At 39.6% G+C, this 19,682-nt stretch overlaps 1 protein-coding gene across 1 annotated transcript in view; it reads right to left on the bottom strand.

The window, feature by feature from the left end:
- The window catches only part of CCNY (cyclin Y), a 119,340-nt gene extending 100,038 nt beyond the window's left edge, over positions 1-19,302 (bottom strand). The window contains exon 1 of the mRNA XM_057371145.1: positions 18,903-19,302. Coding sequence (XP_057227128.1) covers positions 18,903-19,056 — 154 coding nt within the window. The 5' untranslated portion in view covers positions 19,057-19,302. The remainder of the gene's footprint in view (positions 1-18,902) is intronic.
- Between the last annotated feature and the right edge of the window lie 380 nt (positions 19,303-19,682).

Here is a 19,682-nt window from a genome sequence, read left to right as displayed (position 1 = left end):
CTCATGGGGCTCCAGCCTGCCATGGCCTCAGATGATATCAGTGTTCAACTTCAGAGCACACATGAGTGGCTTTGAAAGGAGACACTGTGATGTGAGCTGGCAGATCAGAAAGGAAAATTCAAGCCCTTAAAAGGGATTGCATGCTTGAGATAAATGAGCACAGGTGTCACAGGTTTTGCTRGAATTAGCATCAGAATTTGGGGCTTCTGAGGATTTAGAATGTTCAAAATTTGTAAATAAATTAATTTAGTGAAGGAAAACAATCTGTTAAAAAAGAACCTAATTACCTGGCAGTTATGTTTCTCMACTGGAGAAGCAAAGATTAGAGCTRGACAAAATACACAAAGGCACTCCCTTCCAAGGGATCAGTGTGTCCACAGCGACCAGGGTTAACCCTGAAGCTTTATTGCTCTCAGCATACAGCAATTCTGTTCTGACTTCAGTTGAGCTAGAAAGTGAACCTCTGCCTTTCAGCATCCAGCAAGAGGCTAAAGCAACCTTAAAATGAGAAGCTCCACTTCTTTGTGATGAARAAACAGTTTCCAGCAATTTTGTTAACAAATACAAAACTAATATTTTAAACAGTTAAATGCTAAGGTGCATAGACATGATGTGATGTTGCCTTAAAAACAACACATCTCAAATTCCCTGGGGAAAAAAAGGCCATTCAATTATACGCCTGAAGCCTACTGAATCATTTGCTTTCTTCAAAGGGGACAAGAAAAAAACCCAGTCAAATCTTTCACACTCCTAAACGCTGTAACAGAGGTTTTAAARACTGGGCTCCTGTATGTTGATTTCACAGTGCTGTCCCAGCAAGTTACTTGAACGGAATAATAAGCACAGCAGGTGCACTCTGACTTCTGCAYGCAATYCAGACTGGTATTGTTCTTGCTAACAATCTGAGCTGCACTCCTTCCAGGGAGATTTTGGGAATATAATTAAATTATTTTTAGACGTTTTMGTTTCAGATAACTAATCACATCACAATTATGGTAAAAAAAAACAGCAGATGCACATTTGTGAAAAAAGTAAATTTGCATGATTAGGCATCAATTCCTAAATCTAAACTACAACGAAAATATGCATTTTCTCGTTTGGATCAGTTTAAGAAACATTAAAACATTAAATAAATATAGTTCATCTCATTTCCTAGCATACTTACATTTCAAAGTGATGCATCTATTTTCTAAATATTCATCCATGATAACTTTCTATATCAACCATTTAATAAGCAATGGTAACACAGAAACAGAGGGAGAGAGAGACACTATATTTGCTTAGAACTTCTCCAACAGTATTTTTGGCCTCTTGCTTTATTTGCATGTATCCYTTAGTTCTCAAAATCCTGCAGTGTATAAATGATCAAAACTCCCAAACCATTCTCCATTATTTTCAGAATATACACATTTATATGCAAGCAGGAATATTAGGGACTGTCATTGTTACTGTAAGAACTACGATTTTTTTWAAAAGTTAAGAAAGAGTGCAGCATCAAATAGTGAAATTACCCTATGCAAAGGGGCATTTTTCAAACAGTAATAGGGAAAAGAGATACAGAAAATTCATAATCAAGAGGACTATAAAGGATACACTTCGAATAGAAAACATTGGAAGTAAATTGAGAGGATTTCAATTGCAACAAGAAGCTTCCTAAAAGATATGAATTTCAAAACCAGAATATTKAACTATTCAGTAAAAGAACAGTCATACAGATAATTCTTTATTTGTCTATGGAGCTTTCTACACAGCAGTCAGATTGAGGCAAGTAAGTCCAGCTGAAATAGAAAATAAGTAGTGTTTGTGAGTAACAGAATATGTTCTTTTAGGCATGAAAATCTATGATGATTACATCAAGAATATTTCAAGGGCAATACAATTAAAACTGGAATTACATACTAAGTCTAAGAGCTAACTTAATTTCATCAAAATGACAGAAGAACAGCCTCACAGAGAAAATGCTTACATAGCTTTGCTAGCAGATACAGCTGAAGGGATAAACAAACCAGAATTAACAATACTAACACCTGTTTGCAATTAATTTCTTTAATTAGGGCAACATTCTTCCACTCCCAAACTACAAAGTTAAAACAGAAAAAAGAACTGAGAGTCTTGCCAAAGCAAAGACTTTAAYTTTGTTAAACCTAAAAGCTTTCTGCTGCCTTTCCATCTGCCTCATTGGAATTTCAGAGCCCATGACTGAACAATTGCTAGTTAAAAAAACAACAGGACTACTGCCAAGAGTGGACTCTGACTGTTCGTCCTCCAATTAAATATAGCCACCTCCAGGCAGAAAGACAACATGTGCTGCTGTACCTTGTCCCCGACACAGCTGCCACTGCTGCACACATCTAATGAATGCAAGACACAGAATGCACCCCAGAGAACAGCACTGGGCAGCGACTGCTAAAATGCCCATTTCCATCTAATACTCCGTGTCACAGTGTACACCTGCATCAAAGCACTTTAGCAGCTGGTTCTCTTATTTTTACATCCAACAAATGGCAAAAACCCAAACAGTTGTTTACTACATGTGTAAAAAACTTTTAAGTTTAGGAAATGAACTGAAGTGAGCATCTGAGACATCAATGAAGTCACAGACAGCGACTAGAAATAGATAACTGCAAGCAATAACAGAKAGATGACAGAATAATATCACCTTCTGTCTATGTACTTTTATATCCAGACTTTTCAAGGCACCATCAGACACTGTAGAGAAAATACTTGCAATTTCAGTAATGACTGGAAACTGCTTTAAAAAGATGACAGAAGAGATATTAAAAATGGACAAGATTTCAAACCTCAGAAGCTGAACTGGGTAAGGAGCAGTTTTGAAAATACTGATAYTGTGTAACATTTTGTAGGTTTTGTCTGCAGTGTTCCTCATTAGGCTTCAAATCAAGATATGCAAACAGACACATACAAAAATTAAATATTTTTCATTTAACTAAACCAAAATTGCTGAGGTAAAAGTATTTTCTTAATCAGGGTTCTGGATAGGCTTTAGAGAAAGTCCATTAAAATTATGATCTAGAATGTCACCTGCTGAATATCATAAACTGAATATTCTGAACACAAATCTGCCATGAAATACAATCTTTCAAAAGATTTTTCTATTCATTGGAAATGAAGGGAACCGAAACAAATGCATGAGCACTTGACTGTGGTTTCAAATTGCAATATTGCTTCCTCCTTGAGTATCTGCCTTGTGAAAAGTGCAGCACAGAATTCAGTGGGAGTGGRGGTGTTAGAATTTTTTCCTCCTAATCTATTGTTTAAGGCATCATCAGATTTGATACAGACAATTCAGTGACTAGTCCTTAACTGTAGTTTAACCTCTGACTTTATTTACCATTCAAGTATGCAATTTTTGCAATTACTAAAGATGCTACATAATCAAGTACAGTATATTCTGKAAGACACCTTTTCTAGAAGAAAGCACTTCCTTTTACCCAGCAGCAATGTATTTTCCAATATAAATCCAGTTTTCTTTTCAACGTACRCTAACAATGCTTTCCAATATACAGAGCAGCAAAACTGTAACTGTTAACAGAAGTTTCATATTTCCAGTTTCCTTTCCCTTTCGCACACGGCTTAGGCAAGGAAAACCCAGATTGTGAAGTACAGCTGATGAATTTCACTGCGTTCCTACCAAAGTGTAATTATAGGAYATGCAGTACTCAAATCACCCCCAGCATTCTGTGCAAAAAAAAAGTTGAGAGCTGAAGAAACCACAAGGCTGCCTACAGCTCCTTTAGAAATCAGGAGGCCAGGGCTGAAATACACTCATCACTGAGTTCTGGAAAGCCTATCCTATTTCCATAGCTGACTGAGAAAGACAGCCCTTTGCTTCTCCCTTTAAGGCTCAATCAAACACCAGTCTGTATGGACATGCAACTGTGCAGCACAAGCACTGAAATCACACTGAAAATTCAGTTCGATTTGGATGTCCTTATAAAACATACCTCTTTTTAAAGAAAATTAAGTAAATAAAAATTAATATTCTTTAGCATTCTAGTCACCTCTGAAAACTTGTCACTGTATGCTCACAGACATCAATGTAGCCCAGGCCTTATAAAATAAARTGTAAAATATCTAAGGATGTCTTGCTGCTCACRTACCACCACAGTTCTGTAGGACTCCAGCCCTTCTGCCTGGGAAATACAGGCACTCCATAACAATACCACAGACAAATTTACTTTCCTGTACCAGAAGCAATCCAAATCTAATACAAAGGTTTAGAAATGAGTAATGAATTTTTTTTTTAGCCTAGTGCTATCTTCCCTTTAAAAAAATGTCACATCCAAAGACAGTTCTAAATCTTGCCTCTGTCTTTTATATGTTTACAGGTATTCTTCAGTTCTGCAAAGCTCTTCTAATACAGCACAGTGCAGATGTTGCTATGCACATTCTCTGAACAGCCGCTGCTGTCAGAGACATTGTCTTGGCCAGCTATGGGACTTCTCAAATTCTCTGCTACACGCTAATAAAATACTTGAAGGCATRTAAGGCACCTTTTGGAAGGAAGTAAAATTTAGTGAAGGCTTATTCTGCATTTGTTTTTTAACTATACCAAGTAATCAAGTGTTYTCCCTTTCTAAAAGTCAGTCTCATCTAGTGAGTGTCTTAGCATGATATTACACAGCAAATACTCATCAGAAAACAGAGGCAGAAATATACCCTTACTCTGAAGGAAGAGAAGGAGACAGAAGACCATTTAGTCAGCTACCTTTTAAATACAYTTCCATTGAGAAAATATTTCAGATAGTAAAATATCTGTCCTTTGGTAAAACCMAGGTGGCTGGAAAAGTAGAAAGGATTTCTTTCACAGCTCAAAGTTGTAGCTATTATCAAAACAGCTATAAATTAAGCTCTAAGTTGAGACACTGCTGAACTTCACTCTAAAAGAAAACAGCAAGTCAAATGTATAATTTAATGCCAACTTAATCTTCAAAGGAAGACAAAAGTTGCTGATCTTGTCTTGGATACATCCCAGCCAAGTGAGCCCACCACATGCTGTTCACCTTGTGGGTCCCATAAGGCACTTCTCTGTATGTCCTTCACATCTTAAAAGTCAGCACAGAATAATGTATTTTCAGCCAGGACTGCTGAATGAAAACTCCTATGTGAGCCAGGAACTAAGGACCAAACCCCAAAAGGATGCCTTGGTTTTGACTGCAAGTAGGGAGGTTATTTAGGTTATTTTTAACCTTTTTTTCCTCTCTTTTTTTCCTCTCTTTTTTCTTTTTTTTCTTTCTCTTTTTTCTTTTTTTTTTTTTTTTTTCCTTTCATTTTTTCCCCCTCCCCTTTATACCACAAATCTACTTTTTTCCTTTTTTCCTGTAAGCTGATGAATTTTATATTAAACAATGAAAGTCAAGAAGCGCTATTGTACAGTGTACAGAGGCGTAAAGGAATTAGCAAAGTAATTCTCTGGCTGTTATCATCTCTATTTAATTTACATGTTCCTGGCAGGAACTTRTGTCCCAAGAGCTCCTACATTGACACAGAACCTTAAATTTCCTTTACAAAAAGGTTTTAGCTGTGGGTGATTTCATATAAATGTATACAATATATGTATACATATATACACAAAAAAGAAACAACAACAAAAAAACAGAACCAAACCCACAACTAAAACAAAATCTCTTCCAAATCTTACAGCACTAATTTATTTTCAAGGAAGCAATTTTACTAAAATAACTAGGTTAACTTTTTATTTGTTGCAAACTGGCAGAAAACCTCTCCATTTCTTTTCTTACRGGCTTCTGAAAAATTATAAAACTGCCAAACTTCGAATCTAACTTCAAGAGTTGCCTTGATACATCACATTGGAAAATAAAGAGAGAAAAWTTCTTAAATGTGGTTCTAATGAATTCCCTGCGAAAGGTATTGGAGCGAGCAAATCAGGAATGCTTCAATTTCTACTACAGTCTGCAGTGCCAATGAATAGAACAATTATTTCCCCACCCATTCAATGTAAGTTTTCTAACATTTTTCAAGGGCTTTTAATTATCTCACAAATATTACTTGTTGACATGGAGATTGCTTTGCTTGAAAGATGCCTACTGGTATTTTTAATTYTAGCTTGCAGCATCAAGATACTGTCTATAAAAAATAAAAATCTTTAATATGARGGAAATAAAAGAATTTCCATTAAGGGGAAGAGAACATATATTAACTTAAAATAAATTCTGTTCCCAAGAGTCAGACACAGTATTTGCAAATTATTTAATATTCACATAGTCTTCAACTTTCTWAGTACATATCACCAAACCTTTTTTTTTTAAATTTCATATTTCTGATAAAGAGAGAGCCAAGGACATTTCTTTGCTGGTTTTTGAGCTTGAAAATACACAAGTTATCCACTATTAATATATTACACTAATAAGCAYAAGCATGAACACATAAAATGCTATTTCATCACAACTTTCATTTGCAAGCAATTTCTGATTCTCCATTGTTTACCAGGTCAGTGTACCACCATGGAAATGACAATGATCCCCTTTAATCAAAGGAATGAGGCTAATGGAAATAATTAATGCTAATTACCAATATATAAGCTATTTATTTAAAACACATAGGCACGCACCTTGACATAGCTGATGTATATTATCAGAAGGMATCTGTGACTTTTTCCTCCCACCTGTTTTAAATTCCATCAAGAAAATACACTCACCCCAAGTTTAGTTATGGACCAAAAAATGCTGTCATGACCTAGTCCTGGATAATAACTTCAGCTTGCTATGATAAGAAAGCTCACTCGGGGCTAAACAATAAACCCTGCCAAAGAGGGATAAACATTAGACAAAAAAGAAAAGGATACAAGAAAAATACAGAGGGCCAACAAAGACCAACAGACAAGATAAACAGAGATAATGCCAGTTATCAGTGGCACAAAACTGTTTTCTTGAACCAAGTCTTGGGTTTCTCTCCAAATGATAAGTAAATATTGTCAAATCTTACTTGAAAGACGCCACAGAGATCTTTCCAGAGAACTAACAGGTTCATGGGAAAAATTGTTTTCCAGGTTACAGGTAGCTATTACCAACACTCTAGAAGACTTCAAAAATCAAGTTTTATCAGTGCATACTTGCCCTAGTATTTTTTATCAGATAGCAAGAAAAAAGTACCTGAGTTACTTGGGGAAAGAGAACTGTACCAAGCAGTAGGAAGCTAATAGGACTATTTATAAATCAGATGCAATATCCTTTTTCAACAAGTGCCTTGCTGAACACTAAGAGTCTTGCAAGAGCTTGTCCCATGTTCTGAATTCCATGTTCTGAATTACTTAAACAAGCCTTATTCTCACATGGGCCCTGGTTAGAAAATTKATCATAGGAATTAACTGCATGATAACAAGAAGCTTAAATGCTCTGACATCATTGCAAATATAAGTGTTTTACTTACAAGCCAGCAATGCACTTGAGTATACAGTTTACATGCACTCCTGAATTGAAGCTTCACATTTAATTATATACTGCTGCACCCCTGCCAAAGCATTTACATYAGGAGTTATCCCACCCCCCATTTAYGTGCAACAGCTTATTTCTGGTACAACTGCATCAAAGCTATTTTACTCCAATGAAAACCAGGATTAAAACCTCCATGTAAGAACTGACAATATGCCGACTTGATTCTCATGGGATCTAGTTGCTATAATATAAAGTTTTTATCACATAAATAAGGCAAGTTATACAGCTACAGCCCCATTTGACTGTGTGCTGACTTAACATGTGACATTGCCCACAGCTTTGATTAGCACAGCATGACCAGTGTGAAGGAACWGCTGGTGGAGATAATGGCATGGCCAACAAGGGGAGCACAAGACGCATGACCATTTAGGCAGCCTTCTGCAAAACACTTTCTAGAAGCAGACAATAGGGCTAGAGCGCCTTTCTGATCTACAAACTAAAACCTTCACATGGACAAGAGCCCCAGCCTAACAAAACCAAGAGAAGGAAGAGTACCAGACASGGGCCACAAGTGGGAGATGAAAACTCCCTCTAGTCCCACCATGGCAGGGACAGGACTGAGCTGGACTCCAGGAACACAAAATGACAGCACAACTGCCCTTCCTACCCTGCCAGCTCCTCAGGGGTCTGCCAGGTGACTTTGGCCAGAAGAGATCAGCCACCAATCCCACTGGGAGGCACTGAGCTCAAAAATCACACATTCCCACTCCTTCAACAGGAAGAMAACCTTTTCCAGCAAGAGATGCTGTCTTTTAATAAGGCAACGCCAAATCAGTCAGATTTGAGTCTCCTAACAGAAATCAAGAAGGTTCTTCATTTGCACGAGGAAAGAAATGCAAAAACACATGGTTAGAGAAGATTTACATACAGCTGGACACATTGAATAATGGGCAGAGTATCAATTACAAATATGGTAATTACCGGGAAATTTCTTCCATGAAATGCAAATCTTAAGACTGCTACCAACTAAATCTTGTTTCAGCTTTTTATTTGGAAGAAAGCAGTGTCRATGCATTCCACGCTCTTTAAAAAGAAAAAACCTACAGAGCCTCACAGCCTATTTTAAGAATTACAATTCATGCACCATGGTTTATTTGTAATCCCATACTGTAATACAGGACATACATTCATCATAACACATTTCCAAAAGATATGAAGAAAATTACAGAGATGAAAATGCTACTTGGAAGTCCAAAGATACAATGTAGAAATACAGAAATCTTACCCATTTTTGGATAACCATCACACAGATCCATGAGAAAAAGGACTATWTGCTTGTCTGTAGAACAGAAGAGGGACAAAAGAAGGAATGGGCAGCAAATGTTGAAATTAAAACAGGATGTAAGATAATACAGGGCTTTGAAATCAACTTTSAAAGTTATGATGCCACCCCAGAATCTGCACTGACCCTGCTCTAGCACAAAGTGCATTGTTGTGCACTTTGCATCACTCAAAAAGAACTGCAAAACAGAAGGGGTCAAATGAGAGGAGACAAGACCAGAGACAGGATGTCTGTTTGTTGTGAGCAGAAAAAGGTTGGGCTGAGCACAGGCAGGAGACAAGTAAGGCAGATTATGACAGAATGATAAAATACTAAGGCAGACAGTAAAGCAACAAGGATGGAAGAATCATTAAAAATTATTGAAATAATGCTCAAAAAGGATTATATTTATCTTTCAGCTCAAAGTTACTTTGACTATTGTACTAGCAACAGGAAAAAAAACCCCAGTAAATTGGCTTCTTATTTAAAAACGTTACTTCCAATATGTTTATTAAATGTAACATCTTAAGAAGAAAGTTTGCTTTCAAGACCTCACATAAACACAAAAAAAAAAAACCCCACAAAAAACTGGGGGCAGAATCTGTTACCTAACCATAGCCTGTTCTTCCACCAAAGCCCAGAGACCTAGCCTTCACTTCCAGAGCTCCCCGAAGCTCTCTGATATCCTAAGGACAAATGSCACGCTGGGTTTGCATCACAGTTGTCCAGCAGCCCAGTAGCAGAGGAGGCCCTGGGCTGACCTGGGCCACCAGGGGCAGGAGGACACACAGGCACCGTGCCCAGGGCCTTGCTGCACATGTCCCCTCCATGGCACAGGGATCACCCACTGCCAGCACCTTCTCTGGGGCACAAAGGTCTGGCAGGAGTCACAAACTCAGACAGCACCACACTTCACTCGAATAACCACGGTGTATAGTCAGCACGWGTACACTTGCTTTTTCCCTACAGTAACAAATATATTGATATATCCAGGTSTACCCATTTTGAGATAATCAACACAAAGCCAGAGACAAAAGAACTACTGGAGAGCTTCCTTAAGTTGTCTTCTCCTTTTCTACCCATAGCCATACATAATTTCATGGCTGTCAAAATGCAAATTTATATTCAAAACTTAAAACACACAGTAAGGAGAAAAACAAAAACAACAAAAACACCCCCACAACCAGCTAAGTGAAAATATGAGAGCAGCTGTACAATATAAGCTCAGCTTCATGTAATAATATAAAAACTCAGTGTTTGGATTGCATGAACTGTGACTCAAATACTTGTTACAAAAATAATTCTTTACCAYAATATTTTTAAAGAAATGTGACTTAATGTCGTGACCTTACTTTTCACAAAACATTCATTTTCAGTCCAATTTAACTTGGCAATGTCCCCTTCACTTAAATATCCATTGTTGCCCATGGGGAAATTAGTTGCTAGATTTAGAATTTGCATCACTGCTTATATATGGAATTTTTAATTTTTTTTTTGTTTCCTTCTGCTTTCCAAGTCAGTATTGGTTTCTTTTTCTACATGAAACAATGAGTTAAATCTCTCCTACTTATTTTTTTCATTGATGTGATCTCTAGGACCATCTCASTTACAGAAATCCTTCCTGTACCTAAAACCCTGAAAAAGTATACAAAACCCTCCATAAAATTATAATTTCAATTTCTATGTCTGACACAGAGAGAATAACTGTATATTGTGAATGCAGGATACTAGACTCTTATCCCAAGTGAATTATCCTAGAAGGAAGGAGGGCATTTAGCTGCACGAACTGTGATTTGAAAGCTTAAAATACAATTSCATTTCCAAACTCTTCACACCCTTTCAACCGCCACTGACTGACTGAATAAATGCATATGGATTTCTGCCAAGCTAGGAATAGACACAACAAGCAGCTCCAAGAAGGAAGTGCCACTGAGAGCTGTGCATCCACAGGGAGCATCAGGTGGGACTGACAGCTCAGAGCAGAGGCATGTGCAAAAGATCCTGTTCACGTGTGAAACTGGATTTTATCTTGATGTTTATTTKACCATCTAAACTTTGAAATCTTCCATATATGATCTTAACAAGAAATATCAGAATACCTACCAAAAGAAAGTTCATGTATCTTAATTTCAGAATCCCTTTTGAGGAACTGTTCTCTTCAAATGCAAATAAATCAATTATTGATTATTATTTAAAAGCAGAAACACTAGGATTTCAAACCATATATATGAACAACTATTTCAAGTGGYTAATTAGAATCCTTATTTTAAAAATTATAGTGAATAGAGCAGAGAATTTCAAATTAAACATCATCCTCGACAGATTTTACTGAGTTTGGAGATCCAATAAATTTAAGATTCTGTCTAGAGATGCAGTTGAAACTCTGCTAGCAACCAGAAATAAAATTCCTTCTAATAAAATCTGAAATTGATTTTCCCTAATTACAAACACAGCAGAATAATGCTATGAATTATTAAGCAAAATATTCTGCCATTGGACTTACTATTATGAATTTTAATTCTGCTGATTTGAGTTTTATATTTATATAAACTTAATTAATAAAAACAGAGTCCTTCAAAGTTCTGCAAAATGAAGAGAAAACAAAACAAACAGGAATATAAAGATTTTAAATATCTCAGTTCTTAATAGTTGTGATTCTACCTCCCAAACACACAGGAGACTGCAGGCATGCAATAAGCAAACCAACAGTCTGGAAATCGAAACTTCTTTTAGGATTATCTACATGTTCTCAACTGTAACTTCTTTTCCTAACTTGTGTTTCAGATTGGTTATTCTAACAGCATTTTTTGAGGAGAAAGTGGGGGGAAACACAYACCAAATTAGCAGAGACTACATCCTACTGAATGAAAACTGCATATTTAACACAGAGACCTTTTATCAAGCTAGAAAAACAGATGAGATCTAAAACTCCTAACATAACCCTAGGAATCAAGAGATCTAATTAATTTCAAATGTTGAAAGATATTCTTCAAGGTCTTTAGATCACTTTAATCACTTTACAGCACAACACAGCTCACCAAGTACTTCAGAGGTGTAATTACTGCTTGTAAAGMTCACTGACCACAGCCTGCAAGTTTCTTTTAGCTAAAGCAGAGAAGCATGGTCTGCTGTACTCAGGATAGACTACAATTCCCAAACTTTGGATCTTCTAATCTAGTGAAATGTCYTTCCATAGGAAGGTCAGGAAAGAGGATAATTGATAAATAGCAAAAAAGTGTAACTACTGCCTGACATTTCACATACACAGCCTCATCTACCGACAATTTCTGAATTACASCCCCCCGCCATGGAGAGCTTGCATAGAAGTGAAAAAGTGTAGGATAGCAATCCAAAACATCTTTGCTGACGAAGCATGGTTTCTTTCCCATGCAGTACTTCTTTCATTATCTGAAATAAATGTATTTTTTCCAGGAACAAAGATGYTAATAAGTTTCTTTTTCAGTTGGAAGCATCCATTAGGATGTCTTAAAACAAGTAACAACATGGCAAAAAAAAGAAACCGCTTCCCAGAATACTGATGAACAGAGATAAAAATACAAAAAACAGAAACAATTTTAAGCATGCCAATAATTCTAACTGCTAATTCTAAATCTAGAAAAGAATCCCCGTACCATCAAGTCTTGCATTTTCATTTAGTAACACTGCACCTTTATCAAGTCACTTTGGACAGCATGATTTTACAAAGCCCTGGAGTACTCCGTATCTTCTGTAAGATTTGTCTCCTTACAATCCAACTTTTAGATTCAGGAATAACTCATCAATTCCCACTCTAAATGAAATACCAGCACAGCAAAGAAAAGAATCTTTTAAAATTTCAACACGSTCTCATATTGGTTTCAATACTGTTGAAAGTAAATACTTTCACTTCCCATCTGATATCTTCTGGATCTCAGCCACGGCTGTGTAAGAATCATTTTGCAGACAAGAAAAAAAAAGCAAGCAAAAAGCCTGACATAACTTCTTATAACTAAGGCTGAGTGGGGTTTTATTTAAAAGATTACAAGTCAGTAGTTRAAGGCTGACTCTTCTTACTGCAGAGAGAAGCATATCAACAGTGCAGACCCTGTTTCCCCCTAAGAATCACGGTGGAAAAAAACATGAGAAATGTTACACAAGGTGGATGAAAATTTGCTTTTAATCTTGGGATGAGTTCTATTCCATAACCTTGTCTGAGCATTCAACTATTGCAGTTCTCTGCAACATTTTCACACCAACAAAGACAGTAATTAAATGCTACTCACAGCACCAAAAACATTGATACATTTTGTTCAAACCACAATAAGGTACAGAAGGAGAGCACAAGTTTTACAATGCAACTGCACCTATTGATGGCATAGCAAAGGTATTTCAGGAGCACGTCTACAGCATTAACCTGACTTAAACACTATTAATTCCCAAAGAAATATAGAGAGAAGTAAATAAATAGGAGCTGGACTCTGATGATCCTTATGGGTCCCTTCCAACTCAGTATATCCTATCACTCTAACACCAGTTAACGGAAAATGTGAATTCTTGATGATCTGAGAATCTTGCCTTTACAGAACGACCGTCAGTCTAAAAAGTCCTTTCCAATTTGCAGGCCCATGATGTTACAAAAGTGTGATGAGAAAGGAAACAAACAAAATACAGGGGGAAAACCTGGATTTTGTGCAAATTCTCCAACTAGTTTTCATTAAYGATTTCCCATTAATGCCAACACAGCTCTTCAGCCTGCTTCTATACTAGTTAAGGATTAGAAGAAGAAGCTTTGGCCTGAGACTAAGTTCTCTGTCCATCCAGTTCAGGCTACTGAGTGCTCCAAATTTAAAACCAGTCCTCCTAGAAGCTGCACAAGAGCTGGTGATGCTCCTACTGCACTGGCTGAGGGGATGGGTTATGGTGGCATTTGGGGCCTACAAAATCAGCAACAAAGGTTAGTTTAAATTGAGCTTAGTAAAACCATCTCTGAACTTTGGTCAACTTCTGCAAAAGTTCAGCTGAGGAAATGAAAATCCCAACAGTCCATTTCAGCAATTCTGGAATACTTGCTTYTAGAGTTGGTTTGTAAGGAGACAAAACTCCCTACAAATTGCCCATTCTTCTTACAGAAGATACAGAGGAAGCAGGAACTGCTCCAGTGAAGGCACCACCTATGCATACTGCTTGCAATAGTCTATCTAAATAACAAATTGCCAAACTTAAAAGATTTTTTAATGCTTACTAGCTTTTCAGATATGTTTCAGAAAATGTATGGCACACACGTTGAATCTGCTGCAGGACAAAGTGAGCAAGATCATTCCTTATGTCAGAACGCACATAGAAAATCAACAAATTTTAAAAGTTCTATTTATCCAAATTCAAAGGAATGGGGGAAAAAGCCAAAGTAATATCAATTCATTTCTACACAGAAAGTGCAAAATAAGGCTATAGATATGTTTTCAGTTTGCAAAGTGTATTTCATATCCTTGGAAAGATGTTAAACAAGGAGGTATTTAGACTACACCTGATGTGCAGCTGGCAGAACAAGGACAGATATCAGGTAGTGCTAGGCACTGCTCACTTATTCCCCTTCCAGCTTCAGGACAYGGATCAGAGAGCAGCTCTGCATTCACAGCATCCATAAGCTGCTGYATGGTGTCCCACCAGGACTGGTTTTTGCATCATCTGACCTGAGCAAGGCCTGAAGATGTAGTAAACATAGCCTGAAAGCCTAAAAACCTTCAGTAAACCAGCTATGACCACACAGTGAAGAGGTTTTCGTTCCTTTTAAATACATCRTTCTTATTACATGCAAAAACCCAAGGAAAAAAGAATCCAAAACACAGCAGTCCTTCCATTTTCTGAGACGTATAATTTTAAGTCTTGTCATTCTGTTTCAAGTACCAATTTACCCAGCCAAGATTGCTGACCTTGTGTAACTCACTTTCAAAGAAAATATTCATCAGATGGCAGTGCACTAATAAAATCTCTTAGAGGTAAATTCAGATATGACWAGTCTTAGTATGTGTGCATCTGAAAGGTTCTATAGCTAAATATGAAAATACTGACTTCATACAGGGCATAGATTTAGTGTTTTGATGTGAAAAATGTAAAAATGAGGTTTTAGGAAGGCTTTGTACAATGTCATGGTGTGTCTTAGGAGAAGCAGGGCACAGAAAGGATAATCAGATGAGGCTGATAATGGAAAAAAAAAGAAAGCTGAGCAGGAGGGATCATTAGCAAGGTGCAATATAGGCCTAAGTTCACTGATGCAGGCCACAGCAGGCTGCATTTTCAATTTTTTGATGCACCAGAATATGGTGGTGCCTTGATACACAACCTCTGAGAAATGCTTAGCTAGGTAATGCCAAATACCAAAATAGTAGCACTGAAAATCACCTCTGTGCTGGAATTTTGGCTAAGAAAACAAAAATGTCTTTTTGAAAAAGAATTTTCYGTAAACCAAACAGACTTTGTTTTTAAAGAAGGGCTATCCTTTCACAATACATGTTTTAGCAGGAATGTCTGTGTGCAGCACACTAGATGTTTAATTTGCTTCTGAAGTGCTTATATCTTGACTTTTGTGAAGTAGGTCAGTTCCGTCACAATGTCCAACCCATCACGCCCTAGCTGTTGAAAACACCAGTATTCCCTTTCAGAAAAATTCCATTAGGTATATGGGGCAGACATTTTAAGACTTCCTTCTCTTTTGCTAAAATCCCRCAATTCTTATAAAATCCAGTAGACAGGAGATACACAAATACGAATTAATGGCATGTCACAGACTCCCTTATGCCAGTTCCAAAAAGATGGAGGAAAAAATATGCAAATGAACAAATAAATGGCTTTTTAAAAAGCAGTCCATTCATAGGAGTCTGTGTATTATGCAGCAAAAAAAAAAATAACATGATTAACCCATGAAAAGGGCTGAAAAGGTTTATCAGTAATGCTCAGTTGCACAGGACATTATCTGAGCTGGCAATGCATGACCTAGTGACATTAGCAAAAGTTTACAAAGAGGGGAAAAAAATAAATCTGATTTTTGTGAGGTGAAGGGGAAAAAAGGAGTAAGAGATGATCATTGAGAGCTGTCTTTTCTTGAAACAGCCTAGGAATTCTGCATCTAGTTCCATTTCAAGAACAGCCTTTTGGCCAATTTCAACTTTATTATTCTCCAGACTAAGTCTYTTGATAAAAACCTCCTAATCAAAACTCTTTCAAAATTCCCCTTCTCTTTCACATAAAAATTCATAAACAGTTGCAAAATATTACAGAAATTGAGATTTTTTTTCTGTCAAGATACCAGTGATGTACAGGTATCTTGTTAYAAAACCAATTCCTACTGAAAAAAAAAATCCTCCAGCTGTTCTTTGAAAAACTATCAGTGGATTGGGTATGGAACTTGAATTAGAGAAGACAATTCAAAAGCACAGTTTTAAAGGCAGATTTGATGAGTATTTCCTTATGAAGTACAGAGAACAGGMAGACATCAAACAATTTCACTAGTACTAAAATTTTCAGTTAAATCACTCTTAAAGGTTTGACATCYCTCCCTCTTTTTCCTTCTCCTTCTCATACCACCAGAAACAGGGCCTGCAACAGTGAAAACCATGCATCTCTTCAAAGATTGAAATAGCCCACAGCTGATTTAAAGGTTCTAAAAGTTCTTGATTTATTCAAGCAGCTTTACCCACTTCAAAAAATGAAATGTTTCCTGAATTTCCATCAGTATGAGCATGAAAACAACTTCCACACAAAACACAGTAACTCACACACTGCATGACATGATTTTTACAGCTCCTAAAAGTACCACTGACAAAGTAAATGCTCATTAGAGATACGAATTTGCACTTTGAGACCTGTCACTGACATATCCAAGCAGGATGGAAGGGCTTGCACTGGAAGAGCTGTGAGAAATACATTGAAAGTGTATGAAAAGTTTCCTTTCAGTGCCTTAGTCTTTGTCATAATTTTTTTTTTCGAAATACATTTGGCAACACTACCAATTTGAGAAAGCTTGTGACTGGCAGTAACACTAAGGAATAAACATCCAGCATTCTCTCTTCACAACACAGATAACCACACTATTGTTCTTTCATTGTAAAATGATATAAGTATTATCAGAGTTTTCTACTGTGAAGGTTTTTTCCCACCCCAGTGTCTCCAYAAACATCTGTATGCCATACAACTTCAAACAATCTAACAACAAAAATATAATAGCTAGTCTAATATGAAATAAAATTTCAGAAACAAAGAATCATCCTATTACATTTAATACTCAGTCTTTAACCAAGAGACCTTCAGTGAGCATGACTCCAGGGTAACAGACCACCAACAGWGCACACTTCAATAAGTTGTTTTACCCAAAGTCTGTCCCGTTATTTTGCATGCAGACATTTCTTTCTTACCCATCAGTCTCTATCAGACTCTATCCATAAATAGGGGCAAGAGTAAAGCATAAAAAGGAAAACCAAAACTGCCCTTTTTGATTTAAAGACCGCTTGCCCATTTGAAACTGTGGCATTGTGTTGATAATGGCCCTAGATGAAAACCAACAAAACTTAAATAATGCATGAGATATTTTCTGTGCTCTAACAACAGGTTACAACTCTAGACTTGAAACATGCCACAGTTTAAAGAAGAGAGACACAACACACATGTAYCTTGACCCAACAAATGAAACAACCAACCAATAAAGATTTTCTGGTTTTTGTTTTGCAAATAACAACTAAGATKCAGGAACTTATCTGCATTACATGCACATTTTAACAAGCACACATGCACTTACTATTTCCATCAAAGCCTTTCCTCCCACCCATAAAAAAAAGCACATCAAGAACAAGGCACAAAACCCASCCATCTCTGACCAAAAACTTTACTGCAGTCTGTGTTGTAATAGATGGAGAAACCCGTACCATCAGAGAGAGCTGCATCCTGCTACACTGTGCACCACTGATGCTGGAAGAATTAATCATTCATGGATCAACAATTGGTTCTTTCATCTCCCTGGCTKTCTCAGTTCAGACCATTATGTATTTTTTTCCACCTACTGATCCTGTTACACACAATTTTTCAGCTGCATGTAGCAAAGACATCTGAAAAACATTCATATTTCTAGAATGCACCTCACTGAAAGAAACCAGTAAGGGTTCCTATGTGATTCCACAGGCTTCACAACTTTACTAGTGTCACGAACTGACTGAACATTGAATTTTGTACTAAAATCACAATCTAATAAGCTGGGAAAAAAATGTGGAAGGCAAATTGAAGGGCACCAAAGTCCTTCTTTCTGGCTTTCTACCAAAGGCAGTTCATGTGAACGAACCCATGAGATAGCTGACCTTTTAGCAAGTAAAGTTTTAGGACTAAATACTTCAGCTAATCAAAAACTAAATTACATGTATACATTAACTCAACCCACATCTTTAAAATAAAGCTGTATTCTGGCCAACCAGAACAGCACCACATTCAGTCACGACTAAACCAACAGGAACATGGCTTTTTTAATATTTCTGCAGAGAAACAGAAGGTAAGGCAGTATTCATGATTTCAGAGCACTGTGCCTCATCATGACAGCAACAGAAAAAAAAGTCACTGGAAGAGAAGGTTGTCATGGGAAACATTTTCTCCCACTTTTATCGCTGGCAGGGTTTGTCCTTTAAACGCTCACCCCTGCAGAGGCCTGGCAGGTGACATCCCGGCAGGTGACGTGAGCTCGGCACAGCCAGCTCTGCCAAGGGCGAGGGACGCTCCCCCCGGCCACAGCCGAGCCCCGGGTGTCTGAGCCCGCAGGGACGGCCCTTAATGTCACCTCACGACACTCTGAAGGGCGAAGGGTCTCGGCATCGCAGACCCGGGGCTAAAAACCTGCGCCCTGCCAGAGGATGCGGCGCGGCGCGGGGAGAGGATGCTCCCAGCCCTCGCTAGAAGGGTCCGCACAGCTCTCCCCGGGGACCGGAGCAGCTCTGGAGGCGGAACGGACCGCGGCATCCCCGGGAGCCCCGCGGGGGCGGGCACGGGGACCAGCCCGTCGGCGGCAGCCCGGAGGGACACGGTGCCGGGGCAGCGGGACCGGACGGTCCGGCCCCACCCGCGGGGACCCGCCGGGGCAGAGCCGAGCCCGCCGCAGGGAGCGGAGGGGAAGGGAAGGGATGCGGGGGCTCCCCGGGGCGCCCGCCCGCGCTCACCGTCGATGTTCTCCCGGTCGCTGATGTGCTGCAGGTTGCAGCCCGTGTCCTCCCGGCTCAGCTCGGCCTCGGGGCGGTAGGACTCCAGCCGAGAGTGGGCATTCCGGCGCAGCTTGGGGCTGGAGGAGACGCAGCAGGACGTGGTGTTCCCCATCTTCTCTGCCCGGCCCCGGCCCGGCCCGGCTCGGGAGGAGGCGAGGGGCGGCCGGTCAGCGGGGGCGGCGGGAAGCCATGGGCGGCAGCGGCGACAAGAGGGAGCGGCGGCGGGGGAGGAGGCGGCGGCTGCGGCGCCCTGCGGCTGCACTCGCCGGCGGTTCCCCCCGGCGGCTCATCCGCGGAGGCGGCCCCGCAGCGCGGCCCGCCGGCGTGGGCTGCGGCAGCTAAGCCGCCCTCCTCCGCGGGCGGGCAGCGCGGGGCCCGCCGGGGCACAGCCCCATCCTCCCCCGCCCCCGCGCAGCCGCCGGGCCCGCTCCGCGCACGCACCCACGCGGCAGCGCCGCAGCCTCCGCGGCAGCGACACCGCAGCAACAGCAGCGGCGGCGGCAGCAGCAGCCGCCCCGGGCGGCCCCCGCGAACCGGTTCCGGTTCAAGCGGGCGGTGACGCCTCCCGCCGGGCGGGCTGCGGGAGCGGCGGCGGAGCCCGGCCCGGCTGAGGGGCGGCCCCGGCAGCCAGCGCGGAGCTCCCTGAGCCGCGGCCCCGGAGGTCCCGGCTCTCTGGCCCCTGGGTCCCCGGCCCTCCTTCACTCGAGAGTCCCGCAGGGRTACACGGACACTCCCCCA

This window comes from Malurus melanocephalus, unplaced genomic scaffold, assembly GCF_030028575.1.
Source record: "Malurus melanocephalus ecotype Western Australia unplaced genomic scaffold, MMel_1.1 scaffold_142, whole genome shotgun sequence".
Taxonomy (NCBI): domain Eukaryota; kingdom Metazoa; phylum Chordata; class Aves; order Passeriformes; family Maluridae; genus Malurus; species Malurus melanocephalus.
This window is presented reverse-complemented; position numbering and strand designations above follow the sequence as displayed.